We start from the raw sequence: 14186 nt of genomic DNA, 5'->3' as shown, positions 1-14186 counted from the left end.
CAATCCTTAATCCATGCCAGTATATTACCTCCTATCCCATCTGCTTTGATTTTGATAACCAACCTCCTGTGGAGAACTTTATCAAAAGCCTTCTGAAAATCCAAGTATACTCTGTCCACTGACTCCCCATTACCAATTCTGTTGGTAACATCCTCAAAAAACTCCAACTCCGAACATGATTTCCCATTCATAAATCCATATTGACTGTGTCGAATCAGATCATTATTATCCGAGTGTCCATTTATCACATTGCTTTCCCTACTACTGATATAAGGCTAACAGGTCTGCAGTGCCCTGTTTTCTCTATCCCCCCTTTCTTAAATAGTGGGGTGACATTTTCTACCTTCCAATCTGCAGGAACCATTCCAGAATCTATAGAATTTTGGAAGATGATCACCAATGCATCCTCTATCTCCATAGCTACGTCTTTCAATACTCTGGGATGTAGAATAACAGCTCCTGGGGACTTATCAACCTTCAGTCCCATTAATTGCTCCCATACAACCTTCTTACTAATACTAATTTCCTTCAATTCCTCATTTTCCCTAGTCGTACTCTATTTTCCCCTTCTTAATCAATCCCGTGGTCCTCCTTTGCTGAATTCTAAACTGCTCCCAATCCTCAGGTCTGTTGTTTTTTCTGGCCAATCTCTATGCCTCTTCCTTGCATCTAATACTATCTCTAATTTCCCTTGTAAGCCATAGTTTGGCCACCTTTCCTGTTTTACTTTTGCGCCAGACAGGAATAAACAATTGTTGCAGTTCACCCATGCGCTCTTTAAATGTTTGCCATTGCCTATCCACCGTCATCCCTTTAAATAACGTTTCCCAAACCATCATAGCCAACTTGCGCCTCATACCATCGTGGTTTCCTTTATTAAGATTCAGGACACAAGTCTCAGAATCAACTACGTCACTCTCCATCTTCATGAAGAATTCTATCATATTATGGTCGCTCATCCCCAAGGGGCTTCGCACAACTAGATTGCCAATTATTCCTTTCTCATTACACAATACCCAGTCGAGGATGGCCTGTTCTCTTGTTGGTTCCTCAATGTATGGGTCCAGAAAAACATCCCGTATACACTCCAGGAATTCCTCCTCTACGGTATTGTTACTAATTTGATTTGCCCAATCTATATGCATATTAAAGTCACCCATAATTACAGATGTTCCTTTATTACATGCGTCTCTAACTTCCTGTTTAATGCCATTCCCAACATCACCACTACAGTTTGGGGGTCTGTATACCACCCCCACTAACGTTTTTTGCCCCTTAGTGTTTCTGAGCTCTATCCATACAGATTCCACATCGTCGGAGCTAATATCTTTCCTCACTATTGCGTTAATTTCCTCTTTAACCAGAAATGCAACTCCACCGCCTTTTCCTTTTTATCTGTCCTTCTTAAATACTGAATACCCCTGGATGTTCAGTTCCCATCCCTGGTCACCCTGAAGCCATGTCTCTGTAATCACGACTATAACACCTGTTAACATCTATTTGCGCGGTTAATTCATCCACTTTATTGTGAATGCTCGTCGTGTTCAGGCACAAAGCCTTAAGGCTTGTCTTTTTAACATTACATGTCCCGTTCCCACTATTTTTCACTGAGGCCCTGTTTGATTCTTGCCCTTGAATTCTCTGACTATCACTTTTCTTATTCCGCTTTCTGTCTTTTGTTCTTGTCTTTGATTCCCCTTCCTCTGACTCCTTGCATAGGTTCCCATCCCCCTGCCATTTTAGTTTAAACCCTCCCCAACCACTCTAGCAAATGTTCCCCCGAAGACATCAGTCCCGGTCCTGCCCAGGTATAACCCGTCCAGTTTGTACTGGTCCCACCTCCCCCAGAACTGGTCCCATTGTACCAGGAATCTGAAACCCTCCCTCTCACGCCATTCCTTCAGCCACGTATTCATCCAATATATCCTGCTATTCCTACTCTGACTAACATGTGACACTGGCAGTAATCCTGAGATCACTACCGTTGAGGTCCTACTTTTCAACTTACTTCCTAACTCCCTATATTCTGCTTTTAGGACCTCATCCCTTTTTTTACCTATGTCCTTTGTAGCAATGTGTCCCACGACCACTGGCTGTTCACCCTCCCCCTTCAGAATGTCCTCTAGCCGCTCTGAGACATCCTTGACCCTAGCACCAGGGAGGCAACATACCATCCTGGAGTCTCCTTTTCGGCCACAGAAACGCCTATCTATTCCCCTTACAATTGAATCCCCTATAACTATTGCATTCCCACACTTTTTACTCCTCCCCTGTGCAGCAGAGCCAACCGGGGTGCAATGAATTTGGCTGTTGCTGCTATCTCCTGAGAGGCCATTCCCCCCAACAGTTTCCAAAGTGGTATATCTGTTTTGCAGGGGAATAACCACAGGAGATTCCTGCACTGCCTGCCTAGTCTTCTTGCTTTGCCTGGTGGTCACTCATTCCCTTCCTGCCTGTGGACTCTTAGCCTGTGGTGTGACCACATCTCTATATGTGCTATCTACCATACTCCGCGGATGCTCCACAGTGTCCCCAGCCACCGCTCCAGCTCCAAAACCGGGGCTTCCAAGAGCTGCAGCTGGAGACACTTCCCCAACACATGCTGGCCCTGGGCACTGGAAATGTGCCCAGCTTCCCACATAGAGCAGGAGGAGTACACCATGGCTTTGAGCTCTCCTGCCATGACTTACCCCTTAAAATTAAATTAAACCTTTTGGAAGATACTTAATATCAATTACTCTTGGGCCCTTCTTCCTTGCTCCTCATTGTTACAGAATATAGCCCCTACAAACGATGAACCACAAAATAAGACCTTAAAAACTATAAGCAATAAAAGTAGTAAATGCTTACCCGGCCCTACTCACCTTACTCAAAGGATCACCTCACTCCTTCCTCACCGAACTCCCTCAGCCACCCCTGCTGTCCCAGCTTCTTCTTCAACTCCCGACTCCTCTCGTGCTTTTCTTCAACTCCCAGCTCCTGTCCCACTCCTTTTCAATTCCCGACTCCTCTCGTGCTCCTCTTCAACTCCCGACTCCTCTCGCGCTTCTCTTCATCTCCTGACTCCTCTCGTGCTCCTTTTCGACTCACGGTTCCTCTCGCACTCCTTTTCAACTCCCGACTCCTCTAGATGCTGCTGACTGCCTGTCCCAGAGTCCTCCTCTCGCACTCTCCTCTAGGTGCTGCTGACTGCCTGTCCCAAAGTCCTCCTCTTGCACTCTCCTCTAGATGGTTGGGCCTAGGACACTACCATGAGGAACTCCTGCAGTGATGCCCTGGAACTGAGGTGATTGACCCCCAACAACCACAACCATCTTTTTTTGTGCTTGGACTACAACCAGTGCAGAGTTTTCCCCCTGATTCCCATTGACTCCATGTTGCTTGGGCTCCTTGACATCATACTCAGTCAAATGCTGCCTTGATGTCAAGGTCAGTCACTCAGCTCACCTCTGGAAATCAGCTCTTTTGTCCATGCCCAGGATTTTACAACCCTTCCTGCCCGGCAGGATATTATGGTCCCACCGAACTGAATGGTGGTTTAACTGGTTCGCTGCATCCACCAGGGGGAGACATGCTGCGGTGGGGCCGTAAAATCCTGACCCATGTTTGGACCAAGGCTGTAATGAGGTCAGGAGCTGAGTGGCCCTTGCGGAGCACAAACTGAGCATCAATGAGCAGGTTACTGCTGAGTAAGTGCCACTTGATTGTACTGTGGATGATCGCTTCCATCACTTTACAGATGATCGAGAGTAGACTGATGGGGCGGTAATTGGTCAGGTTGGATTTGTCCTGCTTTTTGTGTACAGGACATATCTGGGTAATTTTCCACTTTGCCAGGTAGATGCCAGTGTTGCAGCTGTACTGGAACAGCTTGGCTAGGGGTGCACTTAGTTCTAGAGCACAAGACTTCAGTACTATTGCCAGAATATTGTTAGGATCCATAGCCTTTGCAGTATCCAGTGCCTTCAGCCATTTCTTGATGATATGTGGAATGAATTTAGTTGGCTATAGGCTGGCGTCTCCACCCGAACCGATCTGGGACAAATGTTCTAGTGAAAAGGGTAAATAGGGTGGTCAACAGGACTTTAAACTAGAAAGTGGGGGGGAAGGGAAGGGTAAAACTCCAAGAAGTATGACTAATGGGAAACAAAGCAGCAGGTTAGCGTGTGGGGTGGTGGATTCAACTTCATGGAAAATTATGAAAAAACTGAAAAGAAAGGAGAGCCCAGGAGAGGCTATTAAAGTCTCCAGAACACAAAATAGGACAGAGTGTTTGGGAAGGGCTAGGAATCAGATAAAGGGACGACAATGAGAAAGGGGACGGGAAATACAGGACTGAAGGTGTTGTATCTGAATGCACGCAGTATACGAAATGAGCTTGTGGCGCAGATTGAAATTGGCAGGTATGATGTGGTGGGCAACATGGAGACATGGCTGCAAGGGGATCAGGACTGGGAGCTAAATATCCAAGGATATACATCTTATCGAAAAGATAGGCAGGTTGGCAGAGGGGGTGGGGTTGCTTTTTTGTAAGAAATGAAATTAAATCGATAGCAAGAAACGACGTAGGGTAAGAGGATGTAGAATCTGTGTGGGTAGAGTTGAGGAACCGCAAAGGTAAAAAAACCATATTGGGAGTTATGTACAGGCCACACAGTAGTCAGGATGTGGGGCACAAGATACACCAGGAGATAGAAAAGGCGTGTAAGAAAGGCAAGGTTACAGTGATCATGGGGGATTTCAATATGCAGGTAGACTGGGAAAATCAGGTTGGTAGTGGATCCCAAGAAAAGGAATTTGTGGAATGTCTACGAGATGATTTTTTGGAGCAGCTTGTGGTGGAGCCCGCTAGGGAACAGGCAATTCTAGATTTACTGATGTGTAATGAGGCAGATTTGATAAGGGAGCTTAAGGTGAAGGAACCCTTAGGAGGAAGTGACCATAATATGATGGAATTTACCCTGCAATTTGAGAGGAAAAAGCTGGAATCAGATGTAACGGTATTACAGTTGAATAAAGGCAACTACAGAGGCCTGAGGGAAGAGCTGGCCAGAATTGACTGGGAGATGAGCCTAGCAGGAAAGACAGTGGAACAGCAATGGCAGGAGTTTCTGGGAATAATTTGGGAGACACAGCAAAAATTCATCCCTAGGAAGAAGAAGAATACTAAAGGGAGGACGAGGCAACCATGGCTGACAAGGGAAGTCAGGGACAGCATAAAAGCTAAAGAGAAAGCATACAATGCGGCGAAGAGCAGTGGGAAACCAGGAGATTGGGAAGCCTACAAAGACCAACAGAGGACAACTAAAAAAGAAATAAGGAGAGAGAAGATTAAATATGAGGGTAAACTAGCCAGTAATATAAAAGAAGATTGCAAGAGTTTTTTTTAGATATATAAAGGGTAAGAGAGAGGCAAAAGTGGACATTGGGCTGCTGGAAAATGACGCTGGAGAAGTAGTAGTGGGGAACAAAGAAATGGCGGAGGAACTGAATAGGTACTTTGCGTCAGTCTTCACGGTGGAAGACACGAGTAACATCCCCAAAGTTCAAGAGAGTTGGGGGGCTGAGGTGAGCCATTACCAAGGAGAAGGTGCTAGGAAAACTGAAAGGTCTGAAGGTGGATAAATCACCTGGACCAGATGGATTACATCCCAGAGTTCTGAAGGAGATAGCTGAAGAGATAGTGGAGGCGTTAGTGGTGATCTTTCAGGAATCACTGGAGACAGGGAGGGTCCAGAGGACTGGAAAATCGCTAATGTAATCCCCCTGTTTAAGAAGAGTGAGGCAAAAGACGGGAAATTACAGGCCGATTAGCCTGACCTCAGTCGTTGGTAAGATTTTAGAGTCCATTATTAAGGATGAGATTTCAGAATACTTGGAAGTGCATGGTAAAATAGGGCAAAGTCAGCATGGTTTCATCTAGGGGAGGTCATGCCTGACAAATCTGTTAGAATTCTTTGAGGAGGTAACGAGTAGGTTAGACAAAGGAGAGCCAATGGATGTTATCTACTTGGACTTCCAGAAGGCCTTTGACAAGGTGCCGCACAGGAGGCTGCTCTGTAAGATAAGGGCCCATGGTGTTAGAGGCAAGGTGCTTGCATGGATAGAAGATTGGCTGTCTGGCAGGAGGCAGAGAGTGGGGATAAGGGGGTCCTTCTCAGGATGGCGGCCGGTGACTAGTGGAGTTCCGCAGGGGTCAGTGTTGGGACCACAACTTTTCACTTTATACATTAATGATCTAGATGAAGGAACTGAGGGCATCCTGGCTAAGTTTGCAAATGATACAAAGATAGGTGGAGGGACAGGTAGTATTGAGGAGGCGGGAAAGCTGCAGAAGGATTTGGACAGGTTAGGAGAATGGGCAAAGAAGTGGCAGATGGAATACAACGTGGGGAAGTATGAGGTCATGCACTTTGGTAGGAAGAATAGAGGCATAGACTATTTTCTAAATGGGGAGAGAATTCAGAAATCTGGATTGCAAAGGGACTTGGGAGTCCTAGTCCAGGATTCTCTTAAGGTTAACTTGCAAGTTGAGTTGGTAGTTAGGAAGGCAAATGCAATGTTGGCATTTATTTCGAGAGGACTAGAATATAAAAGCAGGGATGTGCTGCTGAGGCTTTATAAGGCTCTGGTCAGACCACATTTAGAATATTGTGAGCAATTTTGGGCCCTGTATCTCAGGAAGGATGTGCTGGCCCCGGAGAGGGTCCAGACGAGGTTGATGAGAACGATCCCAGGAATGAAAGGCTTAACATATGAGGAACGTTTGAGGACTCTGGGTCTATACTCGAGGAGTTTAGAAGGGTGAGGGGGGATCTGCTTGAAACTTACAGAATACTGAAAGGCCTGGATAAAGTGGACGTTGGAAGATGTTTCCATTAGTAGGAGAGACTAGGACCCGAGGGCCCAGCCTTAGAGTAAAGGGAAGACCTTTTAGAACAGAGATGAGGAGAAACTTCTTTAGCAAGAGAGTGGTGAATCTATGGAATTCATTGCCACAGAACGCTGTGGGGGCCAGGTCATTGAGTATATTTAAGACCGAGATAGATAGGTTCTTGACTGGTATGGGGATCAAAGGTTACGGGGAGAAGGCGGGAGAATGGGGTTGAGAAACTTATCAGCCATGATTGAATGGCGGAGCAGACTCGATGGGCCGAATGGCCTAATTTCTGCTCCTATGTCTTATGGTCTTATACTGGGGACCGTAGGAGGTTGAGATGGATCATTCACTCAGCACATCTGGCTGAAGATGGTTGCAAATGCTTCATCCTTGTCTTATGCACTGATGTACTCGGCTCCCCCATCACTGCAGGAGTTCCTCGGGGTAGTGTCCTAGGTCTAACCATCTTCAGCTGTTTCATCAATGACAATGATATTTATGGAGCTTCCTCCTCCTCTTTGATATCTAATTGTCCGCCAGCATTCATGACTGGATGTGGCTCGACTGCAGGGCTTAGATCTGATCCGTTAGTTGTGGGATTGCTTAATTCTGTTTATCGTATGCTGCTTCCGGTGTTTGACATGTAAGTAGTCCTCAGTTGTAGATTCACCGGGTTGACACCTCAATTTTAGGTATGGATGGTGCTGCCCCTGGCTTGCCCTCTTGCACTCTTCATTGAACCAGGTTGGATCCCCCGGCTTGATGGTAAGGGTAGAGTGGGGGATATGCTGGACCATGAGGTTACAGATTGTGGTTGAGTACAATTCTTCGGCTGTTGATGGCCCACAGTGCCTCAGGGATGCCCAGTTTTGAGTTGCTAGATCTGTTCGAAATCTGTCCCATATAGCTCGGTGGTAGTGCCACAGAACACGATGGAGGGTATTCTCAATTTGAAGATGAGACTTTGTCCCCATAAGGATTGTGCGGTTCTCACTCCTACCACTACTGTCATGGACAGAAGCATTTATGATACAAAAATCGGTGAGGACAAGTTCATGTAGGTTTTTCTCTCTTGTTGCTTCCCTCACCACCTGCTGCAGAACCAGTCTAGCAGCTATGTCCTTTTGGACTCAGTCATCTTGGTTAGTGATGCTACCGAGCCACTCTTAGTGATGAACATTGAAGTCCCCCACCCAGAGTACATTCTGTGCCCTTGCCAACCTCAGTGCTTCTTCCAAGTGGTGTTCAACATGGAGGAGCACTGATTCATTAGCTGAGGGGGACAGTATGTGGTAACCAGAAGGAGGTTTCCTTGCCCATGTTTGACCTGATGCCATAAGACTTCATGGAGTCCGAAGTTGATGTTGAGGACTCCCCGGGCAACTCCTTCCCGACTGTATACCACAGTGCTGCCATCTCTGGTAGGTCGGTCCTGCTGGTGGTGCGGGACATTCCCAGGGATGATGTTAGTGGTGTCTGGGACATTGCCTGTAAGGTATGATTCCATGAGTATGACTACATCAGGCTGTTGCATGACTAGCATGTGGGACAGATCCCCCAGATGTTAGGAGAACTTTGCAGGGTTGAGAGTGATGGGCGTGTTGTTGTCATTTACAGTGCTTAGGTTGTTGCCGTATGGCCTGTCCAGTTTAATTCCTTTTAGACTTCGTAGTGGTTTGATACAACTGAGTGGTTTACTAGGTCATTTCAGAGGGCAATTAAGAGTCAAGCAGAGAATCTTTACGGTGCAAAAGGAGGCAATTCAGCCCATCAAATCTGCACTGGCTCTCTGAAAGAGGATTCTGCCTAGTCCCACTCCCCTGCCTTATCCCAGTAACCCAGCAAATTCTTTCTTTTCAGATAGCAATCCAATTCCCTTTTGAGTACCTTGATCGAACCTGCCTCCACCACCCTCTCAGGAAGTTCATTCCAGGCTCCAACTCTCTGGGTGAAAAAAGTTTTCCTTACATCACTTTTACTCCTTTTGTCAATTATTTTGAATCTGTGCTGTCTAGTTCTTGATGCTCTCTTCAGTGGGAATAGTTTCTTATTATTTACTCTGACCATATCCCTCAGGATCTTGAATACCTCTATCAAGTCTTCTCTCAGTCTTCTTTTCTCCAAGGGAAACAGTTCCAACCTCTCCAATCTATCCACATAGCTACAGTTCTTTATCCCTGGAATCATTCTTGGGAATCTCCTCTGTACTCTCTCTAATGCCTTCACATCCTTCCTCAAGTATGGCACCCAGAACTGGATGCAATGTTCCAGACGAGGCCTAACCAGTGCCTTATACAAGTTCGACATGACCTCCTTACTCTTGTACTCAATGCTGTTATTAATAAAGCCTAAATACTTTATGCTTTATTTACTGCACTCAACACGCCCTGCCACCTTCAATGACTTATGTAAATATACGCTGAGTCCCTGGGTTCCTGCGCCTCCTTTAGAGTTTCTGCCTTTATTTCATCCTGTCTCTCCACATTCTTCCTGCCAAAATGAATCACCTCACACTTCTTTATATAGAACTTCATCTGCCACTACCTGCCCAATCCACCAACATGTCTATGTCATTTTGAAATTCAAGACTTTCCTCATCGCAGTTGACAACGTTTCCAGTCTTCGTATCATCTGCAAATTTTGAAATCATGCCCTGCATACCACAGTCTAGGTCATTAATATATATTAGGAAGAGCAAGGGTCCCAACACTGACCCCTAAGGAACTCCACTACAAACCTTCCTCCAATCTGAAAAACAACCATTTATCACTACTCTCTGTTTCCTATCACTCAGCCAATTTCTTATCCAAGTGCCTACTTTCCCGTTTATTCCATGAGCTAGAATTTTGCTCCAAAGTCTGTTGTGTGGCATTGTATCAAGTTTCTTTTGAAAATCTATATACACCACATCAATAGTGTTTCCTTTATCAACATTCTCTGTTACCTCTTCAAAAACCTCCAGCAAGTTAGTTAAACATGATTTTCCCTTAATGAATCCATGCTGGCTTCCCTTAATTATCTTGCACTTAGAGTCTAAGTGATTATTGATTTAGTCTTGAACTATAGTTTGCAGAAGTTTCCCTACCACTGAAGTCAAACTGACTGGTCTGTAATTGCCAGCTTTATCCTTGCACCCCTTTTTGGACAAGGGTGTAACATTTGCAGTTCTCCAGCCCTCTGGCACCACCCTTGTGTCTAAAGAAGACAGCAAGATTATCACGAATGCTTCTGCAATTTGCACTCTCACTTCTCTCAATATCCTTGGATGCATCTCATCTGGTCCTTATCTATTTTAAGCAAAGAAAGCCTTTCTAACACCGCCTCCTTCCCAATTGTAAATTCTCTGATTGTGCCAGTTAGCTTCTCTCTCACCTCGGCCTGGGTAGCATCTTCTTCCTTTGTAAAGACAGATGCAAAGTACTCATTTAATAATTTTGCTGCCTCAACGTACAAGTCCCATTTTTTGTCCTTAATTGACCTTAGTCTTTCTTTTATAGAAGACCTTAGGATTCCATTTTATGTTAGTTGCCAGTCTCTTTTCATGCTCTCTCCTTGCTTTTCTTATTAGTTTTTTCATTCTCCTCTGGTCCTTCTATATTCAGCCTGATTCTCCATTATATTTTCTACTGACATCTGTCGTACACACACGCTTCTTCCTTTTCATCCTTACCTTTATCTCTCTCGTCATCCAGGGCACCCTGTCTTACCTTTCCCCTTCAAGGTAATATACCTTGACATCACCTGCAATACTTGTACTTTGAAAGTGACCCATTGAGCAGCAACCGTCTTTTCTGCCAACATTTGATTCCAACTCATTCGACTCAGATACATTCTCATCCCTTCGAAGTTGGCTTTACCCCAGTTAACTATCCCTGCTCTGGATTGTTCTCTGTCCTTTCCCATGACCAACCTAAAGTTTATGATACAATAGAACCAGGTCCAACAGTGCCATCTGGAGTCACACATAGGCCAGACCAAGTAAGGATGGCAGATTTCCTTCCCTGAAGGACATTAGTGAACTAGAAGGGTTTTTACCACAATCGGCAATAGTTTCATGGTCACCATTACTGAGATTAGCTTTTAATTCCCGATTTATTATTTGAATTTAAATTACATCAGTTGCCGTGGTGGGATTTAAACCCATGTCCCCGGAGCATTAACCTGAGCCTCTGGATTACTAGTCCAGTGACATTACTACCACTACGCTTCTGCATACCCTTTCAGTGGTATTCAATGAATAATAGTCCGAGGCGAGGAATTTTTATCTTGGCTTGGCGTTTTGTAACATCATTTTTTATGTTTGTTCATGAGATTTGAGTGTTGCTGGCAAGGAAAGCACTTATTGCCCATCGCTAATTGCCCTTGAGAAGTTGCTGGTGAGCCACCTCCTTGAACCTCTGCAGACCATATGGTGTAGGTACACTCATAGTGCTTTAGGGAGATAGTTCCAGGGTTTTGACCCTGCAAAGGTGAAAGAACGACGATCTATTTTCAATTCAGAATGGTTTTTGGTTGGAGGGATATTGCAGGTGGTGGTATTCCCATGCATCCACTGCCCTTGTCCTTCCAGGCGGTAGAGGACGTGGCTTTAGATGGTGCTGTCGAAGGAGTCTCGGTAAGTTGCTGCAGTGCTCCATGTAGATTGAATACACTGCTGCCACTGTGCGTCAGTGGTGGAGGGAGAGAATGTCTAAAGTGGTAGATGGGGTGCCAGTCAAACAGGCTGCTTTGTCCTGGATGGTGTTAAGCTGCTTGAGTGCTGTTAGAGCGGCACTCATCCAGGCAAGTGGAGAGTATTCCATCACACTCCTGACTTGTACCTTGTAGATGGTGGACAGGCTTTGGGGAGTCAGAAGGTGAGTCAGTTGCTGCAGGATTCCCATCCCCTTGTAGCCGCAGTATTTATATGGCTGTGCCGGTTAAGTTTCTGGTCAATGGTGATTCTGGTCAATTATTGCCCCGGCTGAGATCAGATAACTCAGCAGCGGCTAGCGATCAAACCTGGGATAGTCCACATGTATTTATTTATCCACTGAGCTGCAGGCAGATGCCTCAGTTACTGGCTCATGACTGATGTTGATGTTTTTCCAGGTCGTTGTGATAAAGAGATCTCTGGGAGTTGGCTATGCTGCTGTTGACAATCCAATCTTTTACAAACCCAACAATGCCATGTTGTTGGGTGATGCAAAGAAGATCTGTGATGCCCTGCATGCAAAAATCAGAGAATCAGCTGAATCCAGCTAAATGCAACAGAATATTTGACAGCCAAGGTTTTTAAGTAAGCAGCGTTAATCAGAAGCAAATCGCTCAAGGTAACTAAATACAACATATAAATTGGTGGATCTATAGGTTTTGAAAGGGAAAGGTGGTGTACACAGGTACTTGGATTGAATGCTTCCTGGTTTTTTCAAGTACTTGTTAACCTTTTATACTGAAGTGTGGGAATTGTTTGCACACGGTACGGAATGTCACCATTGGAAGTTAAATTTTCTGATTTTATATCAAGGAGAATAGTTGCTCACAATGTATTTTCAGTAGCTTTGTGATGAGGCATGGAGCAAGTGAATTTTTATCTGGAAGTTCTGTGCACTACGCTGCTCTACTAAACAGCAAGCATGTTTCTGGTTGCTTCTTTAACAGAGAAACCATATGATGTGGACTACATGTGTCCTTTGTTACAAAATCCCTTTTGCAAAGGCACCAAAGGAGATCTACTCTATAATATATTAAATATTCCTAGGCCAGCAATTATTCAATAGCAACATTTGGAATATGCACAACTGAATAAATATTGTCAGAAGGCCAAAATGTGCTCAACAAACCACATGCTTCAAAATAGTCATTTCTTTTCATAGAAATGTCAGCCAGCGAAATAATAGAAACATCTTTTTATATTGCATTGAAAGACTTTGTGCCAGATATTCTACCGTATATATACTGATAAAGTGAACTTTCATTTTCAGTTGATTACTGACCTAAAATTTTATCGAGGATGTGTCATTGGTGCAGTGGAAACCGGCCAACGGGCTATAAAACTATGGGCTATGTTATGTGTATTGTGCAAAAGTGAGAGACAACAAATGGCAGTTATGTCAGATTAGTATGGAATCTACAGTATTTGTCATTTTATGAAATATTTTGAGGAACTTGTAAAATCACAATGAAGCAATATGTTTACATAACCAATATCTATATATTGGGACCACCTCTAAAATCTTTTTGAAAGACCTATTTCAATATTTTTTATGGCTACCTTTTAAGTTTCTTGCTAGATCAATTCACATTGCCCAACTGGTGCTGATCTGTATCAATGGTATTTTCTTTATGAATGCTATTTAAATTGCATTCTGCCACATTAGAGCAACAAGAATTTTGACTTATTAGTCCTTGCAATGAGTTCCGTTAAAGTTATATTTTTAATTTTAATTTTGGGTTGTAAGGTCCATCAAACAGTAAAACTGGCAGCTAGTTTTAATTAGTGTGTTGTGTTGTTCAGTTTGTTCTGTGGTCAGATCACAGAATAGTTTACAGTGCAGGGAATTGTGTAACAAATCTATTCCATAAACAAAAAGGGGGGAAATTCCATCTAACAAAATGTAACATTCGCAAATATTTATGTAATGGTTTAAATGCTTAGAACTTTAGCTCACTTTGGCTGTAAAGTATTTGGTTACTTAAAGATGTAAAGGTGCTACATGTTACTCCAACTTCTGTTGCCTATAATGTACCTTCATTCTTACATTTATAAATAAAGGAAGTTGAATTTGCTATTTTGCAGATTAAAGTCAGCGTGTTCCTGAATAAGAAACCAGCAGGAGTCTTCACATTGGGCTCATCAAAGAAAATAGTTCAATAAAGAACCTGACCAAACTGTCTAACTGGTGTTTGTTTTTATTAAAGCAATGAGTGTTGATGAAGGTAATGCATTTGATGTGGTCTACATGGACTTTAGCAAAACTTTTGATAAGGTCCCTCATGGCAGACTGGCCAAGAAAGTAGGAGCCCATGGGATCTAAGGCAAGTGGCACGTTGGATCCAAAATTGGCTGAGAGGCAGGAAGCAGAGGATAATGGTAGAGGGTTGTTATGGTGACTGGAAGTCTGTGTCCAGTGGGGTTCCACAGGGCTCGGTGCTGGGGTCCTTGCTGTTTGTGGTGTACATAAATGATTTGGCCTTAAATGTAGGAGGTATGATCAAGAAGTTTGCAGATGACACGAAAATTGGTAGGGTGGTAAATAGTGAGAAGGATAGCCATAAACTGCAGGAGGATATCAGTGGACTGGTCAGGTGGGCAGAGCGGTGGCAA

At 44.1% G+C, this 14186-nt stretch overlaps 1 protein-coding gene across 1 annotated transcript in view; it reads left to right on the top strand.

Annotated features, from left to right (window-relative positions):
• Positions 1-13739, top strand: part of LOC144685528 (NAD(P) transhydrogenase, mitochondrial-like) — a 186289-nt gene extending 172550 nt beyond the window's left edge. Inside the window, exon 23 of the mRNA XM_078550138.1 lies at positions 11972-13739. Coding sequence (XP_078406264.1) covers positions 11972-12124 — 153 coding nt within the window. The 3' untranslated portion in view covers positions 12125-13739. The remainder of the gene's footprint in view (positions 1-11971) is intronic.
• The last annotated feature ends 447 nt before the right edge of the window (positions 13740-14186 follow it).

This window comes from Cetorhinus maximus, chromosome 1 (assembly GCF_964194155.1).
Source record: "Cetorhinus maximus chromosome 1, sCetMax3.hap1.1, whole genome shotgun sequence".
In the NCBI taxonomy this organism is placed as follows: domain Eukaryota; kingdom Metazoa; phylum Chordata; class Chondrichthyes; order Lamniformes; family Cetorhinidae; genus Cetorhinus; species Cetorhinus maximus.
This window is presented reverse-complemented; position numbering and strand designations above follow the sequence as displayed.